The sequence below is a fragment of the Scomber scombrus genome, chromosome 7, assembly GCF_963691925.1.
Source record: "Scomber scombrus chromosome 7, fScoSco1.1, whole genome shotgun sequence".
In the NCBI taxonomy this organism is placed as follows: Eukaryota; Metazoa; Chordata; class Actinopteri; order Scombriformes; family Scombridae; genus Scomber; species Scomber scombrus.
The window spans coordinates 8,166,348-8,193,673 of NC_084976.1; the positions used below are offsets into that span (position 1 = coordinate 8,166,348).

At 39.3% G+C, this 27,326-nt stretch overlaps 2 protein-coding genes across 3 annotated transcripts in view; one reads left to right on the forward strand and one right to left on the reverse strand.

Moving 5' to 3' along the window:
• Positions 1-1,440: 1,440 nt before the first annotated feature.
• Positions 1,441-10,031, forward strand: zgc:91890 (solute carrier family 52, riboflavin transporter, member 3-B). 2 transcript variants are annotated; one of them, XM_062423244.1, is made up of 4 exons: positions 1,441-1,548; positions 6,516-7,593; positions 7,827-7,950; positions 8,831-10,031. In XM_062423244.1, exons 2-4 carry the CDS (start codon positions 6,563-6,565, stop codon positions 9,041-9,043), a joined length of 1,368 nt encoding a protein of 455 aa, XP_062279228.1. In that variant the 5' UTR covers positions 1,441-1,548; positions 6,516-6,562; the 3' UTR covers positions 9,044-10,031. The 2 variants fall into 2 exon arrangements, with proteins under 2 accessions (XP_062279228.1, XP_062279227.1); XM_062423243.1 differs by lacking the exon at positions 1,441-1,548 and adding an exon at positions 4,051-4,206.
• Positions 10,032-22,701: 12,670 nt separating this feature from the next.
• LOC133983577 (nuclear factor of activated T-cells, cytoplasmic 1-like) overlaps positions 22,702-27,326 on the reverse strand; it is a 56,943-nt gene continuing 52,318 nt past the window's right edge. The window contains exon 10 of the mRNA XM_062422707.1: positions 22,702-22,768. Within this exon, the coding sequence (XP_062278691.1) occupies positions 22,702-22,768 (67 nt within the window). The remainder of the gene's footprint in view (positions 22,769-27,326) is intronic.

Sequence of the window (27,326 nt, forward strand, 5' to 3'; positions counted from 1 at the left end):
TGTACATGCAGTACCAAAAACACAGACATATTTGTTTAAACACGGGCCCAGCAGTTTTGAGAAAGAAAGCAGCGTATTGTACTTCTACACAAATATTCCCCATGTCTCCAGGTCACTGGACTAGCCTGTACAATCCTGAAGCTTTGTCAAGACAACTCTGTCCTGTGACTGGACATCAGTGTCTTACAGGCTCACAATAAGACACACAGATTTAATATGAAGTGATGTTTTTGAGTTAAGCAGAGTTAATCAGCAGGTTATTTGAACTGAAAAGCGAGCATGTATTCAGTGATTTGGATCTTCACATCCTTAGGACATATTGTAAGTGTGAGGACTGCTGTAGCCAATGTGTCAAAATGAGTACAGTATATGACCACTCATGATACTCATTAGATGCTTTTCTTTAATGTTCAGTATATCACATCTTATCTTATCTTATTATTAAGTTTATGCATAAATAATGAGAAAATCACCAAATTTGTTTTAATTCAATTTGAAGTTTCTTTTGTGGTTGAGCTACAGATTCAAGAGTTATAAAGTTTTGTGACACAATGGTTCGTGATAATTACACTCCAAAGATTAATTACATCATGGCTGATTGCATCTTTTTATGGAGTATATTGTGACACTGAAATAGCAAAAGAAACCGGATTTCCTTTGAAATTTCCTTTCTAAGTATAACTTTTTCAATACAGAAGGCAATTTTCAAAAAATAAATCAAACACTGGCAATTATTTTGCCAGAAGCTTTTTTGGGGGAAGGAAACAACATTTCACAGCAAGGGAGATTCACATTTTACATGAATTAGTCAAACAACAGTCACCTTAACCCTAATTGATTTTTATTTACTGCTTCAAAAGTAATTTGGTTCAACACTGTCCTGAGACTTACAAGACAAGACTTGTTATTGTTATTCAGGAAGGAAACATGTGGAAACAAGGCCGTACAGAGGTGGGTGCAATGGCACACAAATGAAATACCATTCAATGAAGTTGGTGCTCAACAGGGGTCATTCATTTGAGCTGGAATTTGCACACAACAAAAGCCAGACTGACTCTGACCAAACACCCACTCAGGAAGCAGAGCAAGCTGTCCAAAGTCATCTTCTGGTTGGTTAAGCTGGCCACACTCATCTGCTGCCCACATGGGAACCTTCATGATCAGGTAGTGAGATGGATTCAGTCTGCTCTTTTCTCTTACTTTCTCCCCAAAATGTCCTAAGCTCAACTTCCTCAATCTTTCCTCTCTCTCTTTTCTCACCCCCCTCTGTCCTTGTTCTCCTTTTCCACCCACTCCTGCTGCTGAGGGCTTTGGTTCCCAGGCTGAACCCTTGGCTCAGCCCTCAGTTGTCACATGACAAAGACTCAGAGATCCAGACTAGTAAAGTACAAAGCACCTAACTCAAAGTGAATGCACACTCCACAATCAAGACACATCAGAAGGTCACTGTCCTGTTACACTGTGTCTCCATCTGAGAAGGCATTTCTTCCGCTACACTGGTGTAATCTCTCACCACAACTGGCTCTGCGCTTCCATTCCCACGAGCAGGTAGGTGGTACTTGATGCAATTTAGAATGATAAATGGAGGTAATTTAAAATATTGAAAGGATTTCAGATGGTTTATAGTGTCATGTATTGAGTTGTGTGATCTAATAATGTTACACAAGGAGATGTGTCACATGGAAAATGTAATTTAGAGTTTACAAAACACACAAAAAGCTAAAGTAAGGTTTAGTAGGTCTTTCCCACTGTACTGTATAAAATATTTTCACCTGACTTCAGCAAGTTAGTGTCCTCGTGTAACCCAGTGTGATGAGATGCAGCAGCATTAAAGGCTGTCCACACCAAGAACTATAATAATAACTATATAGTTTAAAAATTGTTCTAGTGGAAGGTGGAGTTCAGAGCAATTTGATGAACAATAGAGATTGAAATCCATCTCCTAGACCTGTATAACAAAATCTGCATCCATCCAGGTATTTCCAGTAAAACATGTATAGGCTATATCATCTTAATTTTGGAAATTGACTGATAACTTTATTTATTTATTTATATTTATTTATTTTAATGCTTTGCTCCTCTCTCACCACGGATTGAAACAGTTGGAGCATGATGGCACCCACAGTTGATTTCTTTAGATAGGTTTGTCTCTCTTTCTTATAGTCTTCTATGATTCTGGGACTTTGTTCTACATTATTATGTAAGAAACGAACAAAGTTAGCGACCCTTTTAGACCTCAGATCTGTGCTCATACCATGTGTCCCTGCCACAGCACGATAAAAGGTCATCCGTCATCCGTGCGTTTCAGCATCTGCTGCTATGAATCAGGGGCAACTTGGTCTGTAATAATGAAACTCTTTTTTAATGTCTTTACCAGAATACTTCTGAGTAACACACTGAATCACCTCCTGCCTGTGATCACTTCTGGTTTCCTTTTTATTTCTCTATGTACAAAGTACAGCATTAAAAAGTCATCAATATCCATTTTCATAAGCCGACCGGAGCCCGCCGGGCGTGTCTGGCGCCAGTGTTTACAGAACATTATCGTTAATAAGTGTTGATGCTTACATCGTTATCATTAGAGTTATTTTTATAGTTATCTTTCTTTAACCTATGTAAAGACCACACAACAAAATACAGTTTTGATGTTTCTTCAGTCAACATTATAGGCAAATATTTGACATTGTACATTTTTCATCATAACACCATAAGATTTATTCTTATTCAATTGGTAACATAAACTCAGTCTTAGCAGCCTGCTATGGTTCCTTCTCAACCTTGACCACGCAGCTCTAATTCCTCTTGTTTGGAGCAGCTGGCGACCTTGGAAAAAAGCCCCTGACTGTCTGAACAATATTATCATAGATTAGTGTAGGTTTGCAGAAGAGCATCTTAAGTTTTACTTGCTCAAAATGTGTCTGCTAACTCCTTAAGTTAGCATAGTTTAATAAGATTAGGAATGATTTGCTCAATTATTTTATGACACCAATTATTAAAACCCATCTAATAGTTGTCGAGGCTTCTCACTCAAAACCAAATTTTGTCAACCTCACAGTTGTGTTAGTTAAATAGTCAGAAGATCACCAAAGTCATTAGGATTCATCCTTATATATTAAATATTGCTACACACCATGAATGTCTGTATAAAATTTCCTGGTAATCAATCTCATAGTTTTTCAGATATTTCACAGCACAGCAGAGTGCAGTTCACTGGTGGGTTTTTGGTCTCTTCCTTGAAGCAGGATTACTCACATAGCTACATAATTATTAATAGGGACTTTGGCAATGAAAGCATCCGGTCACGTAGTGATGAATATTGACCTAGTCATGCACGGTGGACAGAACAGTGATGACCTGGCCTTTTTACTGAGCTACAGGGATACCATGTTGAAAGAGGTGTTTGGAGGAGGCAACCAGAAACACTGTAAAACTTTGAGAAACCAGACTTTATATCTATAATCTACATACGTCGCATCACACTGAAAACGAGGTATGTTGGCTGATAAAGTTGGCATAAAACAATTGAAAAACTGTTGTGTGCGTGGGCTGAGGCAACACTTGACAAACTGGTGTTTTCAGTTGAGGAACTGTGGTAAAACCACAGATAATTATGAAACCAGACAAGCAAAGTGACATAAAACCACTGCTTATAGAAATAGAAACTGGCACACGCAGGGGCAAATAGGGGCAGAGACAAACTGGTGGAACAGAAAGAAACTGTGTGTTGTATTACAATATCTAGAACATATACCTACTGAGTGTGAGTCTGACACACAGCACACTATGAGTTTAAATGAGGGCAGACCACATGGTCCTACGCTGGTTGGGGGAGGGAAGGGGAAAAGGAGGAGCTGTTCTCACACACACATCCTTTTCCTCCAGTAAAAAAGCCCCTAGGCACACAGAGAGCACATGGCTGTGTGATTTGGAAACCGCCCTCCAACAGTAAGGCAGTCAAAGCGTTATGTCAAGATTGAGCATGTGCGCCTGTGCAGTCCCGCCCCTGTCAAGTGCAGCACACAGACACGGAAGCAGAGTAGTAGCCTTTGGATAATGGTAGTGTGTAGGAGAAAAAGGGGAGGGAATGACTAAAGACGCGCACTTGCAGCTGATGTAACATGAAAAAAGCTGTGATCACAATGAAGTGAAGGTTTTTAAAAAGAGAGAGGGAAGAGGAGAGCAGTCTCTTCCTGTGTTCTGAACAAGGTAAGAAGACTTTGACATTGTATGGATGACGGAAGTAAGGTTACTGGATTGCTGGGTTACCTTAGGAACACAAACCCAAAATATTTTAGCCCATCTGGTTCCTGTTCTAGTGCAGTTCCTCCATCTGCTCTTCTAAAGGGATGAAAGTGAAGCATGGTCACCGTCCAGGTTTAGATTTTAGATTTAAGAACCAGAGAAACAGGAAGTTTAATCCATGTTCACGTCACGACCAGTAATTCTTCATTTTTAAATGTGACTCATACATTACTGTATATTGCTTAATTAGATACAAGGCATTTTAAATTTAGTACACATTATTTTTGGCAGCTTCTGGGTGTACAAATTTAAGTAATCTCTTACCAAAAGACTGCTATTAAATCTTTGATGTTCCTGTCTTTTTGCCATTGAACATTTTCTTTGACCCTGCCCTATTAACAGGCATTAGGTATTAAAAACTGTTTCAATAACCTATTCAATAACAACGCATATGCTTACATGATGGTATAGTATGAATGAAACGTTCCTTTTTCTTTGTTTTTAATTACAGCAAATCCTTCAACATCTCCATTGTGGTGTAGTTTCTTTTCACAGCATCAATTATTTCTCTTTAATGTGTCTGTTTATTTCATGACCACATGGAGCTTTATTTTGGAGCAGTGTGTTAGTGTGTGAAAGGTCAAGTATCCCTTGCCAAACAGCACATGAGAGAGGGGGCATAAGACGCAGAGGAGAGGGAGAGACTGAGAAGGTCAATCCCCACCACATGGGCACATGACTTTCAACTGTGCTAGGCTTATTCTTCAATTCTGCATGTTTTTATGTAGATCATTTTTGCTGTTATAAGTTAGCAAACATCGTCTCCAAAGCATGTGCTAGTATTTTTAGTATTATTTTTTAGCATAGAATAGAATAGAATAGAATTTTGTATTGTCCACTCACATGGAAATTCAAATACAAAAAACATGATGCAATACAAATTCAAATAAGATAAAAGGACATGACAGACAATTCATACAGATATACGTACAGGAGCCTGAAACCTAATAAAAGGTAAGCTACTCTGTTTTGTTAGATGACAGAGTATGGAATAAAAGGTATTTTAACTTCCTGAGACCTGAACATTTGTTTGGTTTGCATTTTTAATTTCTCCTGGATATTTGAGATTAGTAGGACCTGATAAGCACACAAACTAAGCATCATCTTTGAACAGGAAGTAGTTTTTGTCTCTCATATGGAGACAATGGGTTTATTTTACTGTATAACACAATTAATTCACCAGTGCGTGAAACTATTTCCTTATATTTACACTTTCCTCAAATGAGTACTTCCTGATTAGCAGTGTCGTAGCTTGTTGCTGTTACTAAAATTAGTATTATTTGTATGTGTAGGTGCCCTATATATTCTTCATGAAGGGACTTTTTTAAACATTCATTATATTCAGGTACAGACACAGAAAGCTTTTACAAAATGCAGCTAAGCAGATCAAAAACATTTTTTATGATTATAATAATATGTTTGTGTTAATGCTGCTTTAGCCTGTGTTTTTACCATTCTGTTTACCAATTCTTCAAATGTTACTTTTTTCACTCCAAATCACTCGAAAAAGTGTATTCACAGCCTTTTACATAATTATGGAAGACTAATCTCTATCAGAATGCTTTAATTGCACCCACTTCTTCAGTTGTGCTTGCACTTGACCAGATTGGTGTATTTCACTATCAGAAAAAAAATCAATATCTGTCATTTTTCTTATGAGCAAAATGAGCTGTCAAACTTGGTTTCAACACTTTTGTTTGGGGGTGTCCCTCTCTCCTTAGGAGTAGTTGACTGTGTAATTTATTGGTTATTATGCTTTTGAAATGATTCAACAAGTAGAATCCATATTTGAATTCTATCATGAACCTTGAATTTATATATTCAAGTCAAACATTTCAATATTATTCTGGGATTCTGGAAAAGAAAATGTGCCCCACATCCATATTTGAAGCTAATAAGATTGTTTGAGAAGTATATAAATAGATGTAGGACAAAAGGGCAGTTTTAGGACCACATGGGCATGAGAGAGTTTGAGCAACATCACATTAAGTAAATTAATAAATATACAAACATTATATTTATACAACTACTGTATATGATGAAGCATTATATTCATCATATACAGTAGTTGTATGAAGCTAAATAGCTTGTATTCCTCTTCATAAATCCTTCATAAAGCTTTTTATTGTTCTCATTTTTTATGATTGTGTTAAGGATCCTTCAAATGTTACATTCTACTAATCAAACTGGTTTATATTGATTATCTATTTCAGATCGTGTGCATCTACATTTCCTGATTTGCATCCTTCAAACCTCCATCATGTCGCTGTTGACTCACGTTTTGGCGTGTCTGTTTGGGATGGGCTCTTGGGTGGCCATCAACGGGATGTGGGTGGAACTCCCCCTGATCGTACCTGGGATCCCAGAGGGCTGGTACCTCCCCTCCTACCTCACAGTCCTCATCCAGATGGCCAACATAGGTCCCCTCTTCATCACCCTGATGCACCGCTTCCGCCCAGGGAAACTGGACGAGCGGCCGGTCATCTACTCCATCGTGGTGTTGGGGATCATCGCTACATTCCTGCTGGCTTTCTTCTGGAAGCACAGGGTGACAGTAGGAGGCTTACCGCATAGTGTGCCACTGCTGGTGTTAAGCTTCCTGCTTTCAGTGGTAGACTGCACCTCCTCCGTCACCTTCCTGCCTTTCATGATGCGGCTGCGTCCCCAGTACCTCACTACATACTTTGCAGGTGAAGGACTCAGTGGTCTGGTGCCTGCACTGGTTGCTCTGATTCAAGGTGTTGGTGTAGTACACTGTCAGAATGCCACTTTGTCTGATCCATTAAATAAAACACTTGAGAATTCCACTATGGCTGGCAGTGCAGAGCTAAAAGCTGTCTACCAGCCAGCTAATTTCTCTGCCCAGGTCTTCTTCCTGTTCCTCAGCGCCATGATGGTTGTGTGTCTGGTAGCATTCATCCTACTCAACCGTCACCCAGCTGTGGCTCGGGAGAGAAAAAATGACCTGTATTTCAGAAGTGATCTGGCTTCGGAGAAGAGAGAGCAAGGTGTGTCTCTGCATGCCCACACACCAGAGCAGAAACCTATGATCTGTCCCTTGGACAGGAGTGAACCTCGCAGCTCTTTTGGCACGGGGACGTACAGCAACCTCCAGGTGATGTTCATCTTTGTTGTGTTGGCGTGGGTGAATGCTCTGACCAATGCAGTGCTGCCATCAGTGCAGTCTTACTCCTGTCTGCCTTACGGGAATCAGGCCTACCACCTAGCTGCCACTATGGCAGCTGTTGCCAACCCATTGGCTTGCTTCATCGCAATGTTTATACCAATAAGGTGAGAATAACTACTGAATAACTACCTTCTTTTTATATTCATGACATAATATTTCAATCTCTTCCAACAACATAAAATTCTAAACTTGCCTACTGTAGGAGGAGATTATGTTCAGTAGTTATCAGTAGATGTCATCCATTTAAACACTTATATCACTGTCTTTTATGAGACCTGCTTGTCCGATGTAACTGAAAATACCCAGGTTCACCTTATGCATGGATCTTTATTTCCAGGTCTCTCATCTTCATGGGTTTCCTGACCATGTTTGGGACTGGATTTGGAGCCTACATCATGGCCATGGCTGCTATGAGTCCCTGTCCCCTGCTGGTCCACAGCCCTACTGGAACCGTCATCATAGTAAAAAGCTTTGTCCTAATGAAAACACGTTCAATTGAGTCTTTGATATATACTGCTTGAAATAAATTACTTATGGATGTCATGTTCTCCCTTTTAAATAGGATTAATGCTACACCTTGTAAAGGAATGAGAGTACAACCCACTTGTCATAATAGATTGTAAAAAAAAAAAAATTCTCATGATTTGGGGTGTGGTGTGATGGGCAGGTTTTGTAATCAAGTCAATTCAGTATTCACTGACTTGATTAAGATGTAACATAGTGCCAACTCATGTTAGTGCCAAGTCAGAGAACACTAAGACAATTCCCTAAAGTAAAGCTGTTATTTTAGAGCCCATTTCACAAAAAACTGGGAGCACTTTTAGATTGCAAATGGTGCCAGTGCCCTGCTTCATAAATGACTATCACTTGCACATTGCAGATAAACTTGCAAGTCCTGTTTTCCTCTTGCAAGGTCATGAATGGGTCCAAAGTATTGCATTTCTTTTGATTAGTTAAATGTAGCTAAATGAATGTTGGAGGAAATAATCTCATGTTGCTAATCGCAGTTTGCATGTTCAAATTTGGTGCAACGGGCCTCTATTTCCTTTACGAATGTAGTAAGTTATGTTTCCCCATTGTTGATGCAATCATTGCAATCTTCCCCCATTTGTGTCACAAATGTAATCAAATATTTTGCGCACAAACATGTTGTTTGGCATATTAGTAAAATTGGTGAACTGATAAATGTTTTGTTTGTAGAAAAAGATTGAATGCCATTGAGCAAGCTTACATGTTGGAGTCTAACCAGGACACATTGCATTAATATTTGCATAACAGGAACTAGATGTCAGTTGTGATTATCATTCTAACGAACAATTTTTTTTTCTTTCTCTGCAACAGGTGCTGACCTGGATCCTGTTTGTCCTGTCCTTGTCCTATGTGAAGGTCATCATTGGAGTGATTCTGAGAGATGAGGGCCGTAGTGCCCTTGTGTGGTGTGGAGCAGTAGTGCAGTTGGGCTCCATGCTTGGTGCTCTATCCATGTTCCCATTGGTCAGTGTCTATGGACTTTTCAAGTCAGGTGATGCTTGTAACACCAAGTGTCCAATGTAGTGAGTAAATATATTTAAGTGAAAAACACTGCTGTACAAAACTGAAACATGAATTGCACTTATATTAGTATTAGCACTGAACTTACTGCAGTCATGAGCTTTACATATTCCACCTGTTACAGAGAGATCATAGGTGTTTATCTCCCACTGTATACTTTTTTGTTGTTTTTGTTTTATGCCACTGTATCATTATTATTATTATTATGTCTCAAACCATACAAAGACCAGGCATAAATATTGTTTTATTGCTGGGCGTTTTTTCAATTCCTTCTCAATTAGGAAGTCAAAACCATGTTACTTGAACAGGTGCAGTCTGTAGAATTTAGTGACATCTAGTGGAACAGACCTTGCAGAAATGTAATATATATTCATAAATGTGTTTCCATTAGTGTACAATTCCACAAACATAAGAAACATTTTGTTTTCGTTATCTTAGAATGAGCCCATTATATCTACATAGGGACCAGGGCCTCTTCATGTAGCCCACTATGTTGCACCGTCATGTTTCTATAGTAGCCCAGCACTGAAAACCAAACACTGGCTCTAGAGAGGGCCTTTCATGTTTTTCGTGAGTTTCGTGCCGACTATAGGTTGTCCTACATGCCTGCCTGGAAATTGGGGAGAGTTAGTTGGTTGCAATCTTTAAACTCATCACTAGATGTCACTAAATCTCACACACAAAAATGTGAAAGCACTACATTTGTTATTGATTTTGATTTTTTTTTTTTTTTTTTTTTTTAAATGATGTGGTATTTGGCCTTAAAACGTGCCTTAATTTAAAACTCAGAAAGATTAGTGCTTGGTTTGAGCACATGGTTGTTCGGCATTATAACCTGCTTTGTAAATGTCATTAGTGTGTAGAAAGTGTTAAACAATACCAAATTAAAAACTTGGTTTATTGCTGGAAATCATCCAATATATACTCCTTATTCTAACCCTGACAGCAGAAGGTATTATGCCATATATTAAATGAGTGAAGAGGGCAGAAAGCACAGATGGGGCACTAGGGGGAGACAAACATCACAAAAACCTCTACATAATATGCTCCTTTGTGGTTATTGGTAAACTTTTTATCAGTAAGGATCAATCTGCAATATTGTAATCGTTACAATGCTTGTACTGGTCGTAGCTTTCATTACACACTAGAAGGAGTTAATGGGGTTTGACGTGCTGAGACAGCTTATACACAACCCTAAGCCTGTCTGATCTCATGTCGTATGATAGTGTAATCCATTACCTGGAAGGAGAGGGGATGAACAAACAATTCCAAAACAAACCATAAACCAGGAATGGTAGAAGGTTCAGCTTGGGGTTAGAAACCCCAAGCTGAACAATAAAAAGCACCCATGCTGAATAAAATGTTAAAATCTGAAAGCCGAGGAAAGGGAGACTTTTCAGTTTGCCAAACTACATAGAAAAGTTTTTCTGTGTGTGTGTGTGTGTGTGTGTGTGTGTGTGTGTGTGTGTGTGTGTGTGTGTGTGTGTGTGTGTGTGTGTGTGTGTGTGTGTGTGTGTGTGTGTGTGTGTGTGTGTGTGTGTGTGTGTGTGTGTGTGACCAACTTTTTTTAATGCTATTTGCATTCATACATACAGCCTTGATTCTGTGTGCATCGAGGTTACAGTTAAATCCTCATTCAGTAACATGATTTTTGGAAGACAGGGTACACATATGTCCAATATGTCAGAAAATCTGGAAACAACCTTCCAGTCACAAAACATTTGCACTTTAGGTTAATCCCACACAATATGCATGTAAATATCAATTGATTTTTGAGCACAAAAGGTGCTTATGGTGTTCTGAGTCATTCTTAATTTTTTCTTGGTGTTAAGTAAAATCTTTGAATTAACTTATAGTGCAGTAATTGATTATTGTGATTGCAGTAAGAAAGAGTGACACTATTCCATACTATCTGCCAGTTTACATTCATATAATACTCTTTTAGACCAATGTTCCAACTTCAAATTGTATATCCATAAAATTAGTGTTGCATTTTTATAGATATGAGATGAAAGGCCGAGTTCAACTGAAAAAATCAAAAACTCAATAGGTTGCATGCTAGTGTGTTATTGTAATTGTGTTTAAGTCATAAGACCATAATGCTTCCTAATATCAGGTTTGCTATAAGAAATATGGATGGCTCTATGTCCAATACCTAACAGTTCATTATTTACTTGTCTTTTTTCCTCTCCTTAATTGAATAAGCAGTTATTTATCCAATTCTACGCACTCTGTTATGTGCTGATGTTGGAAGCCAGCACATCTTTAGAGCCAACACTAGATGTCACTGTGAGATTAAAAGTTCAATATGAGGAACTGAAGCCATCAGTATCAGCTGCAGTCAAGCTGCAAGATTCAAATGGTGCTCCAGGTTTGATCTGCAGTTCTAAAAATATCGCCAAATGTGTCTGATCAGGTCACATTTGTTAAATGAGGCATTGCAAGATTAAAAGATTTAGTTCCCAGTGGTTGAATAAAAACAGATCTTGGTTGTTCTATAAACTTTACACCCAATTTGGTCGAATGGCTGAGCACAAATATAAACTTCTCTGTCCTCTTTGATCCATCATTCACACTGTTTTTTTTTCTCATAAAAATAGAAATATTGCTCAACTTCAGTTTAGATGGAGGAGTGATGCATCTCTCTGGGGTGTTTGCCCAGGTTACAGAGGTCACGTCTGCATAACATCCTTGTCACACTAAATCACAGAGAGAGTGTGTTTTATCTGTGTGTGTGTGTGTGTGTGTGTGTGTGTGTGTGTGTGTGTGTGTGTGTGTGTGTGTGTGCACGCGCGTGCGTGCGTGCATGTGTGTGTTTGTCGGTGTGTCAGTAAGCGTGCTGTATTTATCCTTCCTCAAGGCCACGAAGACAAATAGGAATGAGGAACTCATGGCCAGTCAGAGTCTGATTCAGATCCCAGTGGTTCCTCACAGAACATCTGGGGTCATCATCTCCGGGTGGCTCATACCTCACCTATTCCCTTATCTCTTCCTGTAGTTTGTATGACTTATGGTGTGCTGAGTTTAAGGGCTGCAGACCTGTTTGGAAAGATTTTAGCAATAGCTCAATATCTGAATATGGGAGGAACTTAATCCATTTTCAATATGCTGGTCTGAAACTGTCTGGTCAAAAATTCAAACGGGTCCCTTTAGGTGTTATGAAATGATGCAACACTTAATGCACTGAGATTCAGACAGGTGGACAGTCTGTGCAATATGAATGTGGGTGGCAGCATGACAGAAGTATCATAACTAGAGAAAGTGGGAGACATCTTCCTTATCTTTCTCCCTGCCTCTATCTTTCTCTGCTTCATTCCAACTATTTCGATATCAGACTATCTCTTTATCCCCGAGCTCCTTGTCTTCCTCGATTCATGCATATGGCAGACTTTGTGACCGTAATTTCAATTTAAAACACATGAGGGGAAATCCTAGCCTGCGCTGCTCTTTAATGGGCCGTCATGGGATTGGAGTATGCAGAGAATGATTGAATTTTGTGAGAAGGCCAGGAACGATCAAGTCTCGCCTGCCGTTATGCAATCGACCATTCCCCTCTCACAACGCGACGTCTGGTAAAACCTAGAGGAGGAGGAGGGGGGCTAAGGGCTGGAAACCTCAACGTCTGGACCAAGAGAGAGAAAAATATTTTTTCTTCTAAATGACTCAAGACTATATAAAAGAGAAAGTCAGCTATCGTACATAAAAAAAGAGCCAAATAAGATGTGATCGACCACATCAAAAGCAGAGATGTTGAATTGTTGTAAATTTAATGGTTGTAAATGAGTCTTTTTACACCGAGATGCATGACATCCTATATTTCCTCACAGACGGAAACATATGGATCCTATACAAACCCTGCCATGCTGTTTTATTTATATGATTGTGTCATGTCTGTTTTTTCTCTTGACTCTCTCCACCTGCTTGGCCCACTTTGAAAATGTCAAGATAAAAACTGCTTACTCCCAGGCACTGAAATTACCACTTTGTCCAAACTTTTTCACACCCACTGTGTTGGATTACACCACCGCCATATCCTTTCAATGAAGCAAGAGAGACTACCTTTCCCGTTAAGTCCATTATATTCAAATGGGCTGGGCCTTTTTTCTTTTTTCTTCTTTGCAACAAGACAAGTAATCAAAAGTTGAAAGCAAACACTCAAGGAGGCACTTAGCAAAAAAGAAAAGCTTTTATGATAAAACATTCATATACAGTGCGGGAGACAGGTAATCTTTGCGGATGATAAGGTTGTCTTGTGGTCAGTTTCAGTATAGTGTGGCTTGGGGAGCCCTGTAGATGAATGCTCCTAATAACATCCCCGCCCACCCATCATCCACCGGACCATCCAGGCAGAACAACTAATACCTGAGAGTATTTCTTCAGTGGTGTGAAGTATGCCTTAAAGAGCTGTTGGAGGCTGCAGTAAAGTTGGGTTCATTACATTGACATACTGATGACAGCTTATGCTGGCTGAGATGCAGATACACACACGTTTGTCTTTATATCTTTGTGAGGACAATCATTGAGGTAATGCATTCCTTAACTCCTAACCCTAACCTCAACCATCACAGCTCAATGCCTAAACCCTACCTGCGCACTAAACTGAAACTAAACCCAATTATAACTTTAACCTTAAAAGCAAGTTCTAATCCTCAAATTGCCCTGTAAAGTTGTTAGAACCAGCCAAAATCTCCTCACAATGCTGATGCAATACAACTGAATTTGGTTCTTTCAAAGATAGACAGACACACACATACACACATATGAGCTCATGGACACTTTTGGAGACATTACATAGACTTACTTTCATTTCCTGGAGACTTACCCTAATCCTAACCATAACCGCTACTTGCCTAAACCTGATTTTATCATAACCCTAATCTTAACCACTGACCCAAATATCAGATTTTCCCAATTGGGGACACAGCTTTTGTCCCCAATATGTCAAGCTGTCTCCAATTAACTGAAGCCAAGTCTGTCATTTGTCCCCAGAAGTAGCCTATGACAGACTACACACACACACACACACACACACACACACACACACACACACTAAAGGCAAAATAATCTGCTGTCAGTGCTCTTTTTGCTTTTTACATACAGTAGTATTTTATATAAATCAGATTGCCTGAGCTGTAGTCAGAGAAGGAAATACTTCTCTAAAGGCTATAGATCACTTTCTTGGAAGTCCTTTGAACGTTTTCTCCTGAAGACATCCAAATCAATACATTGCAGCGCTTCTTAACAGTCAGCTGACTGAAGTCTGTGTAGAGACTTTGTCACAGAAACATAAAGGCAACAAAATACTAATATTTAGTTTCAGTAAGTTAACAATATCCTGAACATGTAGTTGTGACATTGATTGACCCACCTTAAGCGTCTGTGCATCAACTGGGCGTCAGCAGCACCGTGTTTGTGTGTGTGTGTGTGTGTGTGTGTGTGTGTGTGTGCGTGTGTATGTGCACGCGCCCGATATGCGAGAAGCCGTCGGTATTGTCGGTATCAGTGAAAACATGGAGCGGAGTTTGATTGATTTGGGTTTTCTATCAATAAACAAGCGGAACGGATTCAATAAAGAAGCACTGACACATCGCTCTAAAAACAGCGCTGATAGACTGATGTATTGACAAATACATGGTAACAAATACATACATTGCTCATGTTGGTGGTGCAGAGAAGATATCAAAATATCTGGATTTGGAAAAAAACAAAAACATTGCACGAAAAGTTTTAAGGGATGGGTTTGGTATTTGGGAAAAACACTTATTTGCTTTCTGGCCTAGGGTTAAACAGGAAGACTAATATCACTCTCAGTTTTGTCCACTAGATATGAAGCTACAGCTAACAGCTGGTTAGTGCCTAGCCAAAAAATGTTCTGGCCCATAGTCTACTTTAAAACCACAACTTGTCATGTTTACACTTCAGTTTTTGTGCAGATTAGACATGAAATATATCATCTTACTTAGTTAGCTAGAGGTGACGTAGGTTTTTGTAACCTTTGAGCATAGCCAGGCTAGCAGTTTCCCTCTATTTGCTCTCTTTGTGCTAAGCTAAGCTGCCTGTAGCCTTACTGTACATACCTCAATGTGGTATCTATCTATCTTATCTAAATTCCCAGCAAGACAGCAAATAAGTGTACTTCCCCAAAAGTCAAACTATTCCTGTAATATTTTAAGTTAATAAGCAAGATCATGATCGTGACTATCACTTCACTGGTGTGATGTGCTTCTTTCTTTAAAAATCAATTTTTATGAAACACATGATTTATAGGTAGATATTTATGATCACAGTTTCACCTTCTGTGATTTGAACAATTCATAATCCACTCAGACAGGAAGAAACAACTAAAGCATCGAACTCTCGCTCCTTCATATTGGGAAGTCAGTTTGTCTGGGTAGCATGTGGGGTCAGCGTTAGGTCACACTGGGCATCCATTAGTGGCCCTACGTATTTAGAGTCTTATTCCTTTAAGAGGAGTGATTGGCCAGCAAAGACAAAGAATCATTACCTTTGCCCGCCCCCTCCCTGCCAGCAGTCAATAATGAGGGATCATTAAAATTAATAGATGGACATTCCCCTTTTCTCCGGATCCTTATTGCAAAATCAGTGTCAGGGGAAATGAAGATTGAGCTTGGAGAAGGCGTCTAAAAGCCTCACAGTGATTGTCGTGAACTCATCTCCAGTGCCAGGCTCCTTTATCTACTGTAAGAGTCTGCACCTGCCTGAACTCTTGACTAGCAAGGGCTTTTACTGTAGCCCATTAAGAGCATCCCTAATGTGTGCTACAACGTACTTCAACATAAACATTCTGCATATGTACCAAAACATTTACAGCAAACAATGGAAGCCTGATTGCTCTGGATGTCTCTGAGTATTTTTTCCATGAAGAAATTGAGCTCTCAGACTGAACTAGAAAGGGTTATTGAATACATTGACTTTGATGTGGAGAATTGAGAACTGACGTGTAGCGATTGTATAAACAGACACTTAAAGATAATTCTCGCTTTTCACATTTTCTTAAGCTCAAACATCTGTGCTGCCGCTAAATTTTCATAAAACCTTGCACAACATTTCATGCGTCACAAAAAAAAGAGAGCGAATCAAGCTGAATGATTGCAGATGGAGAATAAAAGACGCCACAAGATTTTCCAGGCCCCATCTGGTTGTCTTTCTGAGCGTCTCTTAAAGTGTCTTTTAAAAAGGTGATTTGTCTGTGGGTCCGCAACGATGTGACCATGTCAGCATGTCAGCGGGTCATCTGCTGGGCCTGTCACATGTGAAACGGTCCCGTGAAAAGGGTTCGTGTACACCTGCGGAGCTTGACAACTCCACCCTAAAGCTACACATAAGAAAAACATATGTAAACACATACTAAACCCCTCACACACGTGTTCCTCATCTTCTTTCTTTATCATCCAAAACGTTATTGATAAGACGGTCTGTTTATATTCATCTGACATATGTTGCATGTCAGATGTGCAAAAAAAAAAAAAAAAAATCAAAAACTGACTCAAGGGACCAAAAAAGATCAAATGTAGAGCTGGCTTATAGGGCAGGACTATCAAAGGTCCTTCAGTATGGTCAAGCAATTATCTCTTAAAGCATCTCTTAAAGCCACCCCCATGGTTCTCTCAACATGCCCTTCATAACAGTAAGGATTTACTGCCTGCAGATGGCCGATGAGAGACGAGGGCAGGAGCTCCAGTACTGTGCCTATGCACTCACTTTATAAAAGCCCAAATCAAGGGCTCTATGGGAATACAATGGAGGAGGAAGTGGGGCCATAAAGACACCATAAATCCACACAGTGAAACTTCTAAGTTGTACCCTGTGCCAGGTGTGGTGTGTGCATGTGGACCCCGGGGAGAAAATGGCACGCGCTGCAATCATTATGATCAGAGACAGTTTTTTGCTTGTCCGTGCTGTTTTCTGCACTGTCAGCATTTCAGTCATCCTGCCAGTCAGATCTTCAATCAGTCGAGTCATTTGATCATTTGGTCAGATAATCAGTGGAAAGCTGTATGCAATGTGCAAATGCATGAATAAATACTTGTCTTTCCAACCTTCCTTGGAAGTAATGTGTATAATTTTCAGCATGAGAACTAGACATTTATGTGGAGTTAAGAGAAGAGCAAAAATAATGCAGATTATTGAGAAATCAGTCATTCCTGATCAGCAGCTGACATCAAAGAGGTCAGGTACACATTTCTAAAGTCAAGCAAAAAAAAAAGTCAGCTTTACTATTTTTATCTCTGCCAAGTGTAAGTCTGGAAAGATGCATTTGGTTGTGTGTATCCGTGTGTGTGTGCGGACCATCAGCCTAATATTTTTTGTGTTCACTATGACTGCATGCTCAAGGACCACTCGTGGTTGTGATGATTAACAATTTTTAAAAAAACTATTTTATAACAACATTCCTTATGAGCCAATAGATAAGCTTAGACTTCAGTCTTTTCATCAGTCCTTGCCATTTTTTGATATGCGTGGCGATATAGCAATTTCTGATAATCGGCTAGGCTTACTTGTGTGTTGCAAGCCACATTTTGACTTTTTTCATGGCCCAAAAACTGACATCCATAGAAAAGTTTGGTCTCATCTTGAACTGTAGCATCTGCTGATTAATTCCATGTTCAAAATGTTATTATCCACTGCCATTTAGGCAGGATGAATAAATCCCTCATCAGCCATCTTGCCTGGTTTTATTTTGTTGTGTTACAACAAAATATTCTAACAATGTATAAATTGAGAAGTTTGGACCTTATTGTTTATTGTTTCCTTGTTAGTTTAGTTAAGACAACCCAGGATGTTTGGTTAAAATACTATTACATTATTCTATAAGTCTTAAAAATATGAAATTGAACTACAGAAAACACTTTATTAAACACTTTACATATATTTATATAAGAAAACTTACTCTATACTATACTATATTGCAAATTAATAATAACACAAAACCACAAACAGACAAGAAACAACTTTATTCAAAACTTTGCAAATCTCTGCTGCTTGCATCTGGCAGTTTATGGAGTGTCTGATCACTGCCAGACACACCTGGAGGAGATCTGCACTCCACTGATTGCACTCTTCTCGGTAATATTACTGGTCGCAATCAGATAAGAAGCGCAATAAAACATTTCCTGATGCACTGAGTTACAATGCTGCTTAAGAGCTAGTCTGAATATCAGTCTCCAAATGAAAACAACGTATGCACAGTTGCACGTGATGCATTGAAACCATCTATTTTGCAACGAATCCTGTGAGCCACACCGTAGTATAATTTAAACCTAAACACAAATAAATGCTCTTTCTGTATCAATCCTGCTCTTAAAATATCACAGTTATTTGTATAAACTTTTATTGATGCATTCTTCTTTAAATGAATAGCTCCACATTTTGATAAGCGTACTTTTCAAACTCTCAACTTTTAAATTATTACATGCAGTGCAGCTCAGAGGTCTTCGCTAAAAATGTAAAATTTAGAAATGTAGGCATGCATCTGCAAAGTTCAAGCAGATAAAACCTTTTGGGCATTTATTTCTTGTGCATGCATAATTTAGTGTTCCTATTTTGAAAAATATAATGCAATGGTATAATATTCTTGAATTTCACCAAAAACAGAATCGCTATATAAAGGTTCTGTATTTTTGAACATCAATAAATTGATGCAGGTCTTTCAATAAATGACAATAGATTTTGAGGCTCGACTTGTTTTTATATGCTTTACGTAGTCTCCCTACTTGACTGCTGCTTCACCAGTGGAAACCATGGCCCAGAGTCATCTCTCCACTGTGTCAAAGGCTACCGCGCTGTCAGAGGAAGACTAAGGTGAGGACAGGGTGCCAGGAAAAAGGGGCGTGGCTGCATCTGTAAATAGTGGGGCTATTTTGGGCATACACCACGGCAGTACAGGGGAGCACCGCCTAGGCCTGTCTTCTGTCACTATGGGGATGGGCGCTTCATAACTTTGCTGGATGGAAAAAGTCTGGAGGACTGGCAGGTGGTACACAGGAGCGTGGCACAGCTCCCATGGCGAGGAGCTGTTTCACTCATAACTACCGACCACTAACAATACTCACTGGAAAACACGCAGGCCTCTGCTTGTTCCTCACATATCAGTTGCTTGTTGCATTTTATCCTGCTAAAGTACAGTTTTGAGTTTGTTAGCATTTATTATTGAAGCAAAGCTGGAAGACATGACCAAACACCATCTGCTGATTGATTTAAGAAGTGACCTCTTTGTAACGTGTAATATGTGGGTAAAGTACATTCAATTAGTGTTTTAGGAATTAAAACAATAAAGTAATACAATACTAAATAAGTAAAGAAAAAAATCAGTGTTTCTACCTACTCTTGTCAATGTCCAACTGTCTCCATTTCAGGTTTTATTGGGGATATAGGAACAGGTTGGGGCAATCTGAAGTTCACTAAGGTCAGGCTGTATAACACAAGAATATCACACAGCCAGGTTAAAGAAAAGCCTTAAAAGTTAAAGCACAGCCATATGGGCCATGCGTGTAATAGTAAAAGAATGCTTTCAATATAACTACAGAGAAAAAGGGGGAAACAACTGGCAACTGATTCAATCTTTAACATTTAGATTCAGTGTAAGATTTTGTATTTAAGGTCAAAAAGAACAAAATGATCAGTAAAATGTAGTATACTCTAGGAAACTAATAAGAAAAAAAGAGTAAATATAAATATGACACCCAAATAATTGAGGTTGTATTCATGGTCACCATTATGTCATTTATTTAATTCATTGTTGAGAACACATTAAATGCACTTAAAACACATTTTCATTTTTCATAAATATTTCATATTAAAGAGTTACGTTTCACCTTTTGCCACAGAAAAGCAATAGAGTTGCAACGATCTTGTAGCCAAGAAAGAGAGTAAGGCACAAAATAGAAACCTTATTCATATAGTTTAGTCATGCTATTATACTATATGTCCAAAAATGTATTAGGAAGCTATATTGAAAGCTATTGTCAGCTAAATGATCCCCAACATTAGGTCGATGTGCATGCTCCAAAAGACAGATAACACAGAAAAGACTGCAGCCGAATGAAAGAAAAAGTCGATGTTGGTACGTCTATGACACGACAGTGGAAATCAATCTACAATATTTGGTCTGGAAGCAAGAAACCCTGCTCTGTTTCTACGGTAAAGTGCATAATGTTTTTTTGTTTTTTTTTATGGGGAACCACTCTACGTTAAAGTCTCTGACAGAAAAAGGAAACTTGGACAATAATTTCACCAAAGATAAAATCCTTTGGTTTACACAGATCAATTATTGCCAGCTGTAAGTAACAGTCCTGCCAACTCCTCAGCTGAATCACCCAGACGACTAGTAAAACTGAGCCTGTGGCATATTTAGATTATCCCTGTGCCTATTTACATGCAGACCTGCAGTGCAAGAAGTTATAGACATATATATTGTCCAGGAGTATTCTCATTTAAATTCAGCAGGTAAGCATACCATTGTTCAACTATCTTATAGCTGGGGGGGAAGAAAACTCTGATACCTGCCTTTATAAGCCCCTGCCAGCCAGGAACTTTTGTCCTAGGATATGTTCTATATATTTTCACGGATTGTCTGTGCATCATTATGTCATGGTCTGGGTGGAGGACTGGAAGACTTGGGCAGGATGATAAAAAATAGGCACTAAGGTGAAAAGCATAATGCAAGATAGTAGAAATGGTATAAATCATATCAGTGGTGAAACATGAAAAAAGGAGAGCTAAATAGCAAACTGCATGATATAAGCATAAGGCATACATACGTTTTCAAATACATGTTTATACAAAAGAATATCATACATAACATTCAGTATAAATGAACAATGAGATAATAAGGAACCAAGAAAAAAAAAAAATACAATTCTAATCTATTCACATACTCCCTACATATTTTCAACCTTTTATTCTGTTTCCCTGTAAACAAATCATTGAAATGATACAAAAATGTCATAGAAATCTTCCACTTTACATGGTTACAATGAACCATTGACATTTGCATTTTGTGTGACTGCTGCTGTTGTTGGCTGTCAACATCGCTGCTGTAAGGCACCAATTCGGTTGTTGTTGCGGACTGACTGCACAAACAAATGAACCAAAGTGATGAAGCCTGACAGTTATTGTCCCATTAGTTTGTCCATGCATTAACATACAGATCACACTCAAAATGAAGATTGTCATTTGACGATGATAGAAGAGTAATTCAGTCTCATTGAGCTGTTTGGTCCACTAAAGAACATCTGCTGTGAATTAAGGCAAGTGTAGACGTATACTTTGCCCCCTGATATCACTTCCCTTTTGTAAATATAACATTCGTTTGTTTGTTCAAATGGAGCTTGCCATGAACTGTCAATGTGAATCTGCAGCGAGTCCTTGAGTGAGGAGGAGCTGATGGCAAGAATGGTCAGGTGGGAGATCCTGGTCACGAATTAATTCTTTATTATCTGGATCTCTAGGTTTTGTTTTGTCCTCGTTTTGTTGTTGTTGATGATGCTGTGTGTGTGTGTGTGTGTGTGTGTGTGTGTGTGTGTGTGTGTGTGTGTGCTGCTGCAGAACACTTCAGGACGTCTATGCATGAGTGTGCACGGAAATGTTGGAAAGGTCGTTCCTGATGATCTCGTTAACTGTGGAAACAAAGAAGTGGGAGATCATTATTCAAAATTCACATCGAATAACAATTCATACTATTAAAAAAAATGCTATAGTTAATAGAGTAAGAGGTGGCCTAGAAGTTACAGAGGCAAGGTTTGTGATAGGAAGGTTGCCAGTTTGATTCCATGCTGGAGAAAAAAATGTTTAGCAAAAAGTGAGTGCATCTTATGGTTCTGTTTCATATTTTGTATTAGATTTGAAAAGAACTGACTGAAAACTGCAGGAAATAGCTAGCCTGTTATATCCATTTCTTTTCCTTTACAGCAAAGTGTAAAAATGACAAATTGTGCTTTTACAGGACTATTTTTGGCCCCTCACAGTAACTTTCTGGACTCTTGTTGTCACTGTAAAGTTGCCTGGCAACCAGCAGAGACTCCAGATGTTTCTGTTTTTACAATATGTTTTTTGTATTTATAAAACAAATGAGATATAACATCTTAATTTGTGAGCTTTAGAGGTAGGCCAAATTTGATTACATTCGGACACAGCCACTGTTTCCAGTCTTTATGCTATGCTAAGCTAAGCGCTAGCTCCATATTGAATCAACAAACATGAGTGGTATAAATCTTCCTATTCAAGAAAGTGAATATCACAAAATGTCACATTATCTTTTCAATTTTGTCTCCGCCTGGTGACATCATATCAAATTATACATTTATCTTTCTTAACATAGAATGCTTGAAGAATTTTGACAGAAGACTAACTGTAACTGTACTGCTAACTGTCTGAAATAAATCATGCCTGATATCATATCAGGGTAATACTACACTGAATTCTTTTTTAATTTGTTCTGGCAGAGATGTAGTTAAGTTGGAAAATACTGAATACCAGTAGCTGCAATCCAAACATATCAATGTCATTACAAGCCTTTTACAACTCATATCGGCTCCATACACACATCTCTTTTTTTCAAGTCATCGTCTTGTCTTTCCTGCACTAGTTCCTGTGCCCGCGCCTTTCCCACAGTCGGGCAGACGGAGATCAGTCCCCTGCCTTTATCTGCTCTGTGTTCTTTGGCAAATCAGAGGGAAGTGACTGTGAAGATGACGAGGGCCGAGAGCCCTGTGGCTTAACGCAAACAAGAAGCTCCTCACTCATAAAGCTTGCTGTGATAAAGTGGACTGATGTAGACAGAGAGAGAGAGTCTGGTGAAACCACTGTTCGCAGTGAGGAGACAGGAAGTCCACCCACTCTGAGGTCTGAAGTGGGCCTGCAGTTTTCTTATCACTAGATACTGTTTGGTGAATGGTGAAGCATCTGCTCTGATTCAGACAAAAACAGGCTGTAGGCCTTTTAATATCCAACTATTACACTGCTTTGAATGGATATCATTACAATGCAATACAGAAATGAAAAATGCATGTTTTTCAGCTCTCTCCTGTAGATCTATCAACCTGTAGCCTTCTGATAAAAGATGTCAGACTACTGATTTTGGCTCAACTGATCTTTTGGAGAAAAAACAAACAGCATGAATAATGAATACATTGACACAGGTTGCACTTTTTTAAAGAAGTAGGCCATACACCTATAATAGCCTGCTCTGCTTTCTATATGCAGTAAACCACCCACGTATACACACAAACAGGTTGGATGGGACTAACCTCCCTCAACAGGAGGAACTCCCATTGGAAAAATCCAACCTGTGCCAACACTGCTGGCTGTTTTCAACCCTATTCCGCTCCGGGCTAAACAGGCATTTACACGCTGAAGATATTTTTAGCACTGCCATCGCAGGATATAAAGGAAGTGGAAGCATATGTACAATTAAATGATCAAACTTTAATGTCACTGCTCATCTCTGTAGCCGAGATGAGAAAACAGCTCCAGGTAATTCTGAAGAAGGAAAAGGGAAAACCCAACAGTGGCAAAAAGCCACAAATGTACCCTTTTTTTTCTCAGAGGAAAAGCAGTGGCTTCCTTTTCTTCTTTTCAGTCACTGCACAATATAGTGACGTCTTCCCCCGCCTAACTGCGGTGTTGTTTTGCTACGCTTTATCAACTAATACTTTCCATTGGCATGCCCGATAATGTTCCATTCTGAAGAAATGAAAGATAAAAAGAGAAAGGTAAAACAGTGGCCCCTGTGTTTTCAACTGTGTACTCTGTCGGCAATGTGAGAATCTCAGACACAGGATGTGGCCAACTGTTACACCACAAGACAACACTAAGTAGCTATTTTTAGCAGTTTAATGGGGTGGCTCTTGTCACTATTTAGCTGCAACAGCTTCTCGGAAATGAAGTAATTTTAAAGAACAGTTGATGTAACCTGAAAGAGTGATAACACACACAAAGGTGATAACTGAGACTGAGTAAGTGTCCTTTCACGCAATAAAACTCATATTGAGTTTGGAAACAGCTTTTAAAATGCAATTAGATTAATTTAATTAAAATATTTTGTTTAGTAAATTGATTTGGATTTCTATTTTTTTATTTTTTTGTGAGATTAAAAAGAAAAAGTCAAGATCAGGTGTCTGTGTTCAGTCAATGCAATTTTTTTTGTGTCTTTTAAGGCACACACTCACACATGACAACGTTTAATTTTTCACCTTCCCTGAAGTGACTAGATAACCACAAATATGCAGCATAAGGGAAGGCAGTCAGACATGCTGGGGAACATTTTGTTCAGAGTGGAATTTGGCTCCAAAATGTCATCCCCTTGCATAATGTGTATGGGCAGCGGTATATTACAAGATCTCCTCTGTAAACCAGGCCTTGTAATGCTGGTTATAATATTTTAAAAAGCGTGCCAGAGGTTTACTTTCCATTTCCATGATCTCTATGCGCTATTGTTAAAATGAATGCGATGTTATGTTAAACAATAATGATGCAAAAGTAATATGTTTATCGTACGTAAATGAACTCTCTGTGGCCTGGCATCCCTCTCAACAGCTTTGGAAACTTATTTTGTTTCTTTTTCAGTTGAGCAGGTTAATAATGGAAGGCTCTAACTGGGAGGATACCCTCTCATGAATAAACAAAAACAGTGGAAAAATGAACTCCAAATATTCCCCTGCTGAAAAAAGAAAAAAAGAAAAGAAAAAAAGAAAACGTGCACTGCTAGTCTTACGTCAACAGAGTGACACCCTTTATTAGCCGTAGTGCCATTGCAATCAGTTAACTACGGCCCGGACCTGTCAGGACTTATACTCAGGGCTGGGCGCCTGAAAGATCTATTTCAGGCAGGTGTGAGAGTGACACAAAAATATGACTGAGCTTTACTGCGATGCCAGCTGTGTTCAATATTTCAATGGACAATCCAACTCCTTTGTAAAGGCCTACCAGTGTTTGTTGGCGGTGGCTTATAGCTAAACCCTGCTTCCATCAGGCGTGACTGCAGGCTGAATACATGTTGACCTCTCAAAGATAATCTGTCTGTATAAACTGTAATGAAAAATGATTTGCATCTACCTGCCTGAGGGATGGTCCAGTGTAGTTGCTGGTGGTGAAGTACACACACATGAATAATGCTGATAACGGAAACTTTAATGCACTTCATCATTTCAGTTATAAAATGAGTAACCATGTAATATCACTGTATAACAGGTTGTTTAAGACTATATCTGTATAGGTGGGGGCGTGTTGCTACAGGTTCTCACGAGAAGATATAATCCAAGGCCTGTTTGAGTGATGGAGCCACGCGTTTGAGTACTTATCAGATATCAGATAAAGAGCATGACCTTTATACTAATATCGAAACATTACATACAACATTACAATTTCGTTCGCTGTATTGATAAAAGTAAACAGTACAGAACAGCAGTGGAATAAGTAAGAAGGATTTTTCATAATGCAGTGAATGTTGCTCTGAAACTCAGATCTCAATCTGTAAGTGTCAAGACGTCAAAGAGGAAAAATAGATGGGTTAAAGTGACATTGTTGAATATGTTTGCGTGTTTTAATGTGCTAATTTACGGGAAGACTTGAGAGAACTATATTAATTTTGAGGCTTTATCATCGACATCCCGTTACTCATCAACTAGCCAGAAAACTGCACCCACCAGGTTCTTATTTATCATCCAGCAAGTCTGGAATACTTTATACCAGACAAAAATAAATGCAGTGACCCTTGTTTGGTACCAGACTACACAAATTGGATAATTTATGATTTAATTTGTGATAATGAATTTATAAAATAACCCCTGCATATTGCAAAGCGCTTGGTGTTTGTGACTCTGATATAAAAGATGGATGGGAAACATAGACTTTACATTGCTGAAATTCGACCGCTCTGAGTCTATGAGTTCAGCGTGAACCTGACCTGCATTGGGGATTTAGTTAGCATTGTTAGTAGCGAGCGCTGTGCATTGGGGTTCGATAACAGCCGGGCTTCCTCAGAGAACAGAGGATGCCCTGTGGTCTGGTGAGACGCAGAGCCTCGAGTCCTGAGAGTCGCTCGGAGGTTCCTGCTGTCGTAACTTGATCTCCTTCAGCCAAATCAGGTCTAACCGGCAGTGACCTGGCAGAGAGTGACTTCACCTTCCATCAGCTTCATGACCTCCGAACTCAAACTTGTAACAGAGGCTTCCTGTCAAGGACTTATGTTCTCACTTGAAGTCTCTTGATATCACAGGAGCTGAGGGCACCTTCCTGAACTTCGTTCACTTTCACTGCATGAACAAACTGCAGCTGTGTTAGGGTCAAGGACCTTCACGCTTTAGCTAAGGGTGATATTTCCTATGCTTGCTTGTACCTCCTGTAGAAGCACTTCAGGTTTGTGAGAAAGAGGTGGTAGCTTCCTTCTATTGTGGCACTCAGACTCTTTGCAGTATGCTAGGAAGTATGTCTGAGTCATAGAGGCTCTTTTACACAAACACTGATAAACACTGGCATCAAATCTGAGCAGGAGCTCACAGAGAGTAAAAGGCGACTGGCTGCAATACAGATTCAAACTTAAACCTTATCTGAACTTGTACATTCATGTGAAATTGATTTGGTGGGGAAGCCAAACTAGAGCTCAAACTTGCTGGAGAGAGACAATTGAATTTCCTGGTACATATTACTTTTGTTTCCCTGCTATATCAAATCTTCTCTTGGCTTCAGCAGAAACACTTAATGGACAATTTGCTGCCTCCTACACACGGCTCAAACGGCTGGATGCAGACGCTCGGACAGCGTCACTTATCTTGCATTGATAACCAGCAGCGTCAAAAATAGGGAGGGGGTCAGAGGTCGGAACACACACTCACACGTGAACGATGGGGAGGAAGAAATAAAGACGGAGCGACTGAAAGAGAATGAGAGAAATGGACGGAGACACAATCATTATTCCCACAGATAAACACAAATGGAAAGAGACAAAGTGTTCCACTAATGCTTCATCGTGATAAAGTGCTTCATAAATTCATCTGAGCCTTGCAGGTAGACAGCTTCTAATCCATTGCAGGGATCCCTTTGGGCCTAATGATGTGATGATATGTACAGACAGCATATTTCATCCCCACGGCTACCCTGATGTGTGAAGCCCTGGGCTCTACCATGTGGAAACACTCAGACTCCACAATTGACAGAGGGGATGGAGAGAAGAAAAAAAAATGAAAGAGATAGGCCTGCAGAGAGCCAGTTTGTTTTAAAACAAAGCTGGGTTTACGTTGAGAGCTGAAGCTCAGGTTTTACAACCGCC

Bases quoted from the DNA above. Each gene is read 5' to 3' on its own strand.
- zgc:91890 (XM_062423244.1), top strand. From the start codon at position 6,563: ATGTCGCTGTTGACTCACGTTTTGGCGTGTCTGTTTGGGATGGGCTCT. The intron at 7,594-7,826 runs GTGAGAATAACT...CTTTATTTCCAG, and splicing joins GCAATGTTTATACCAATAAG to GTCTCTCATCTTCATGGGTT. The intron at 7,951-8,830 runs GTAAAAAGCTTT...TCTCTGCAACAG, and splicing joins CTACTGGAACCGTCATCATA to GTGCTGACCTGGATCCTGTT.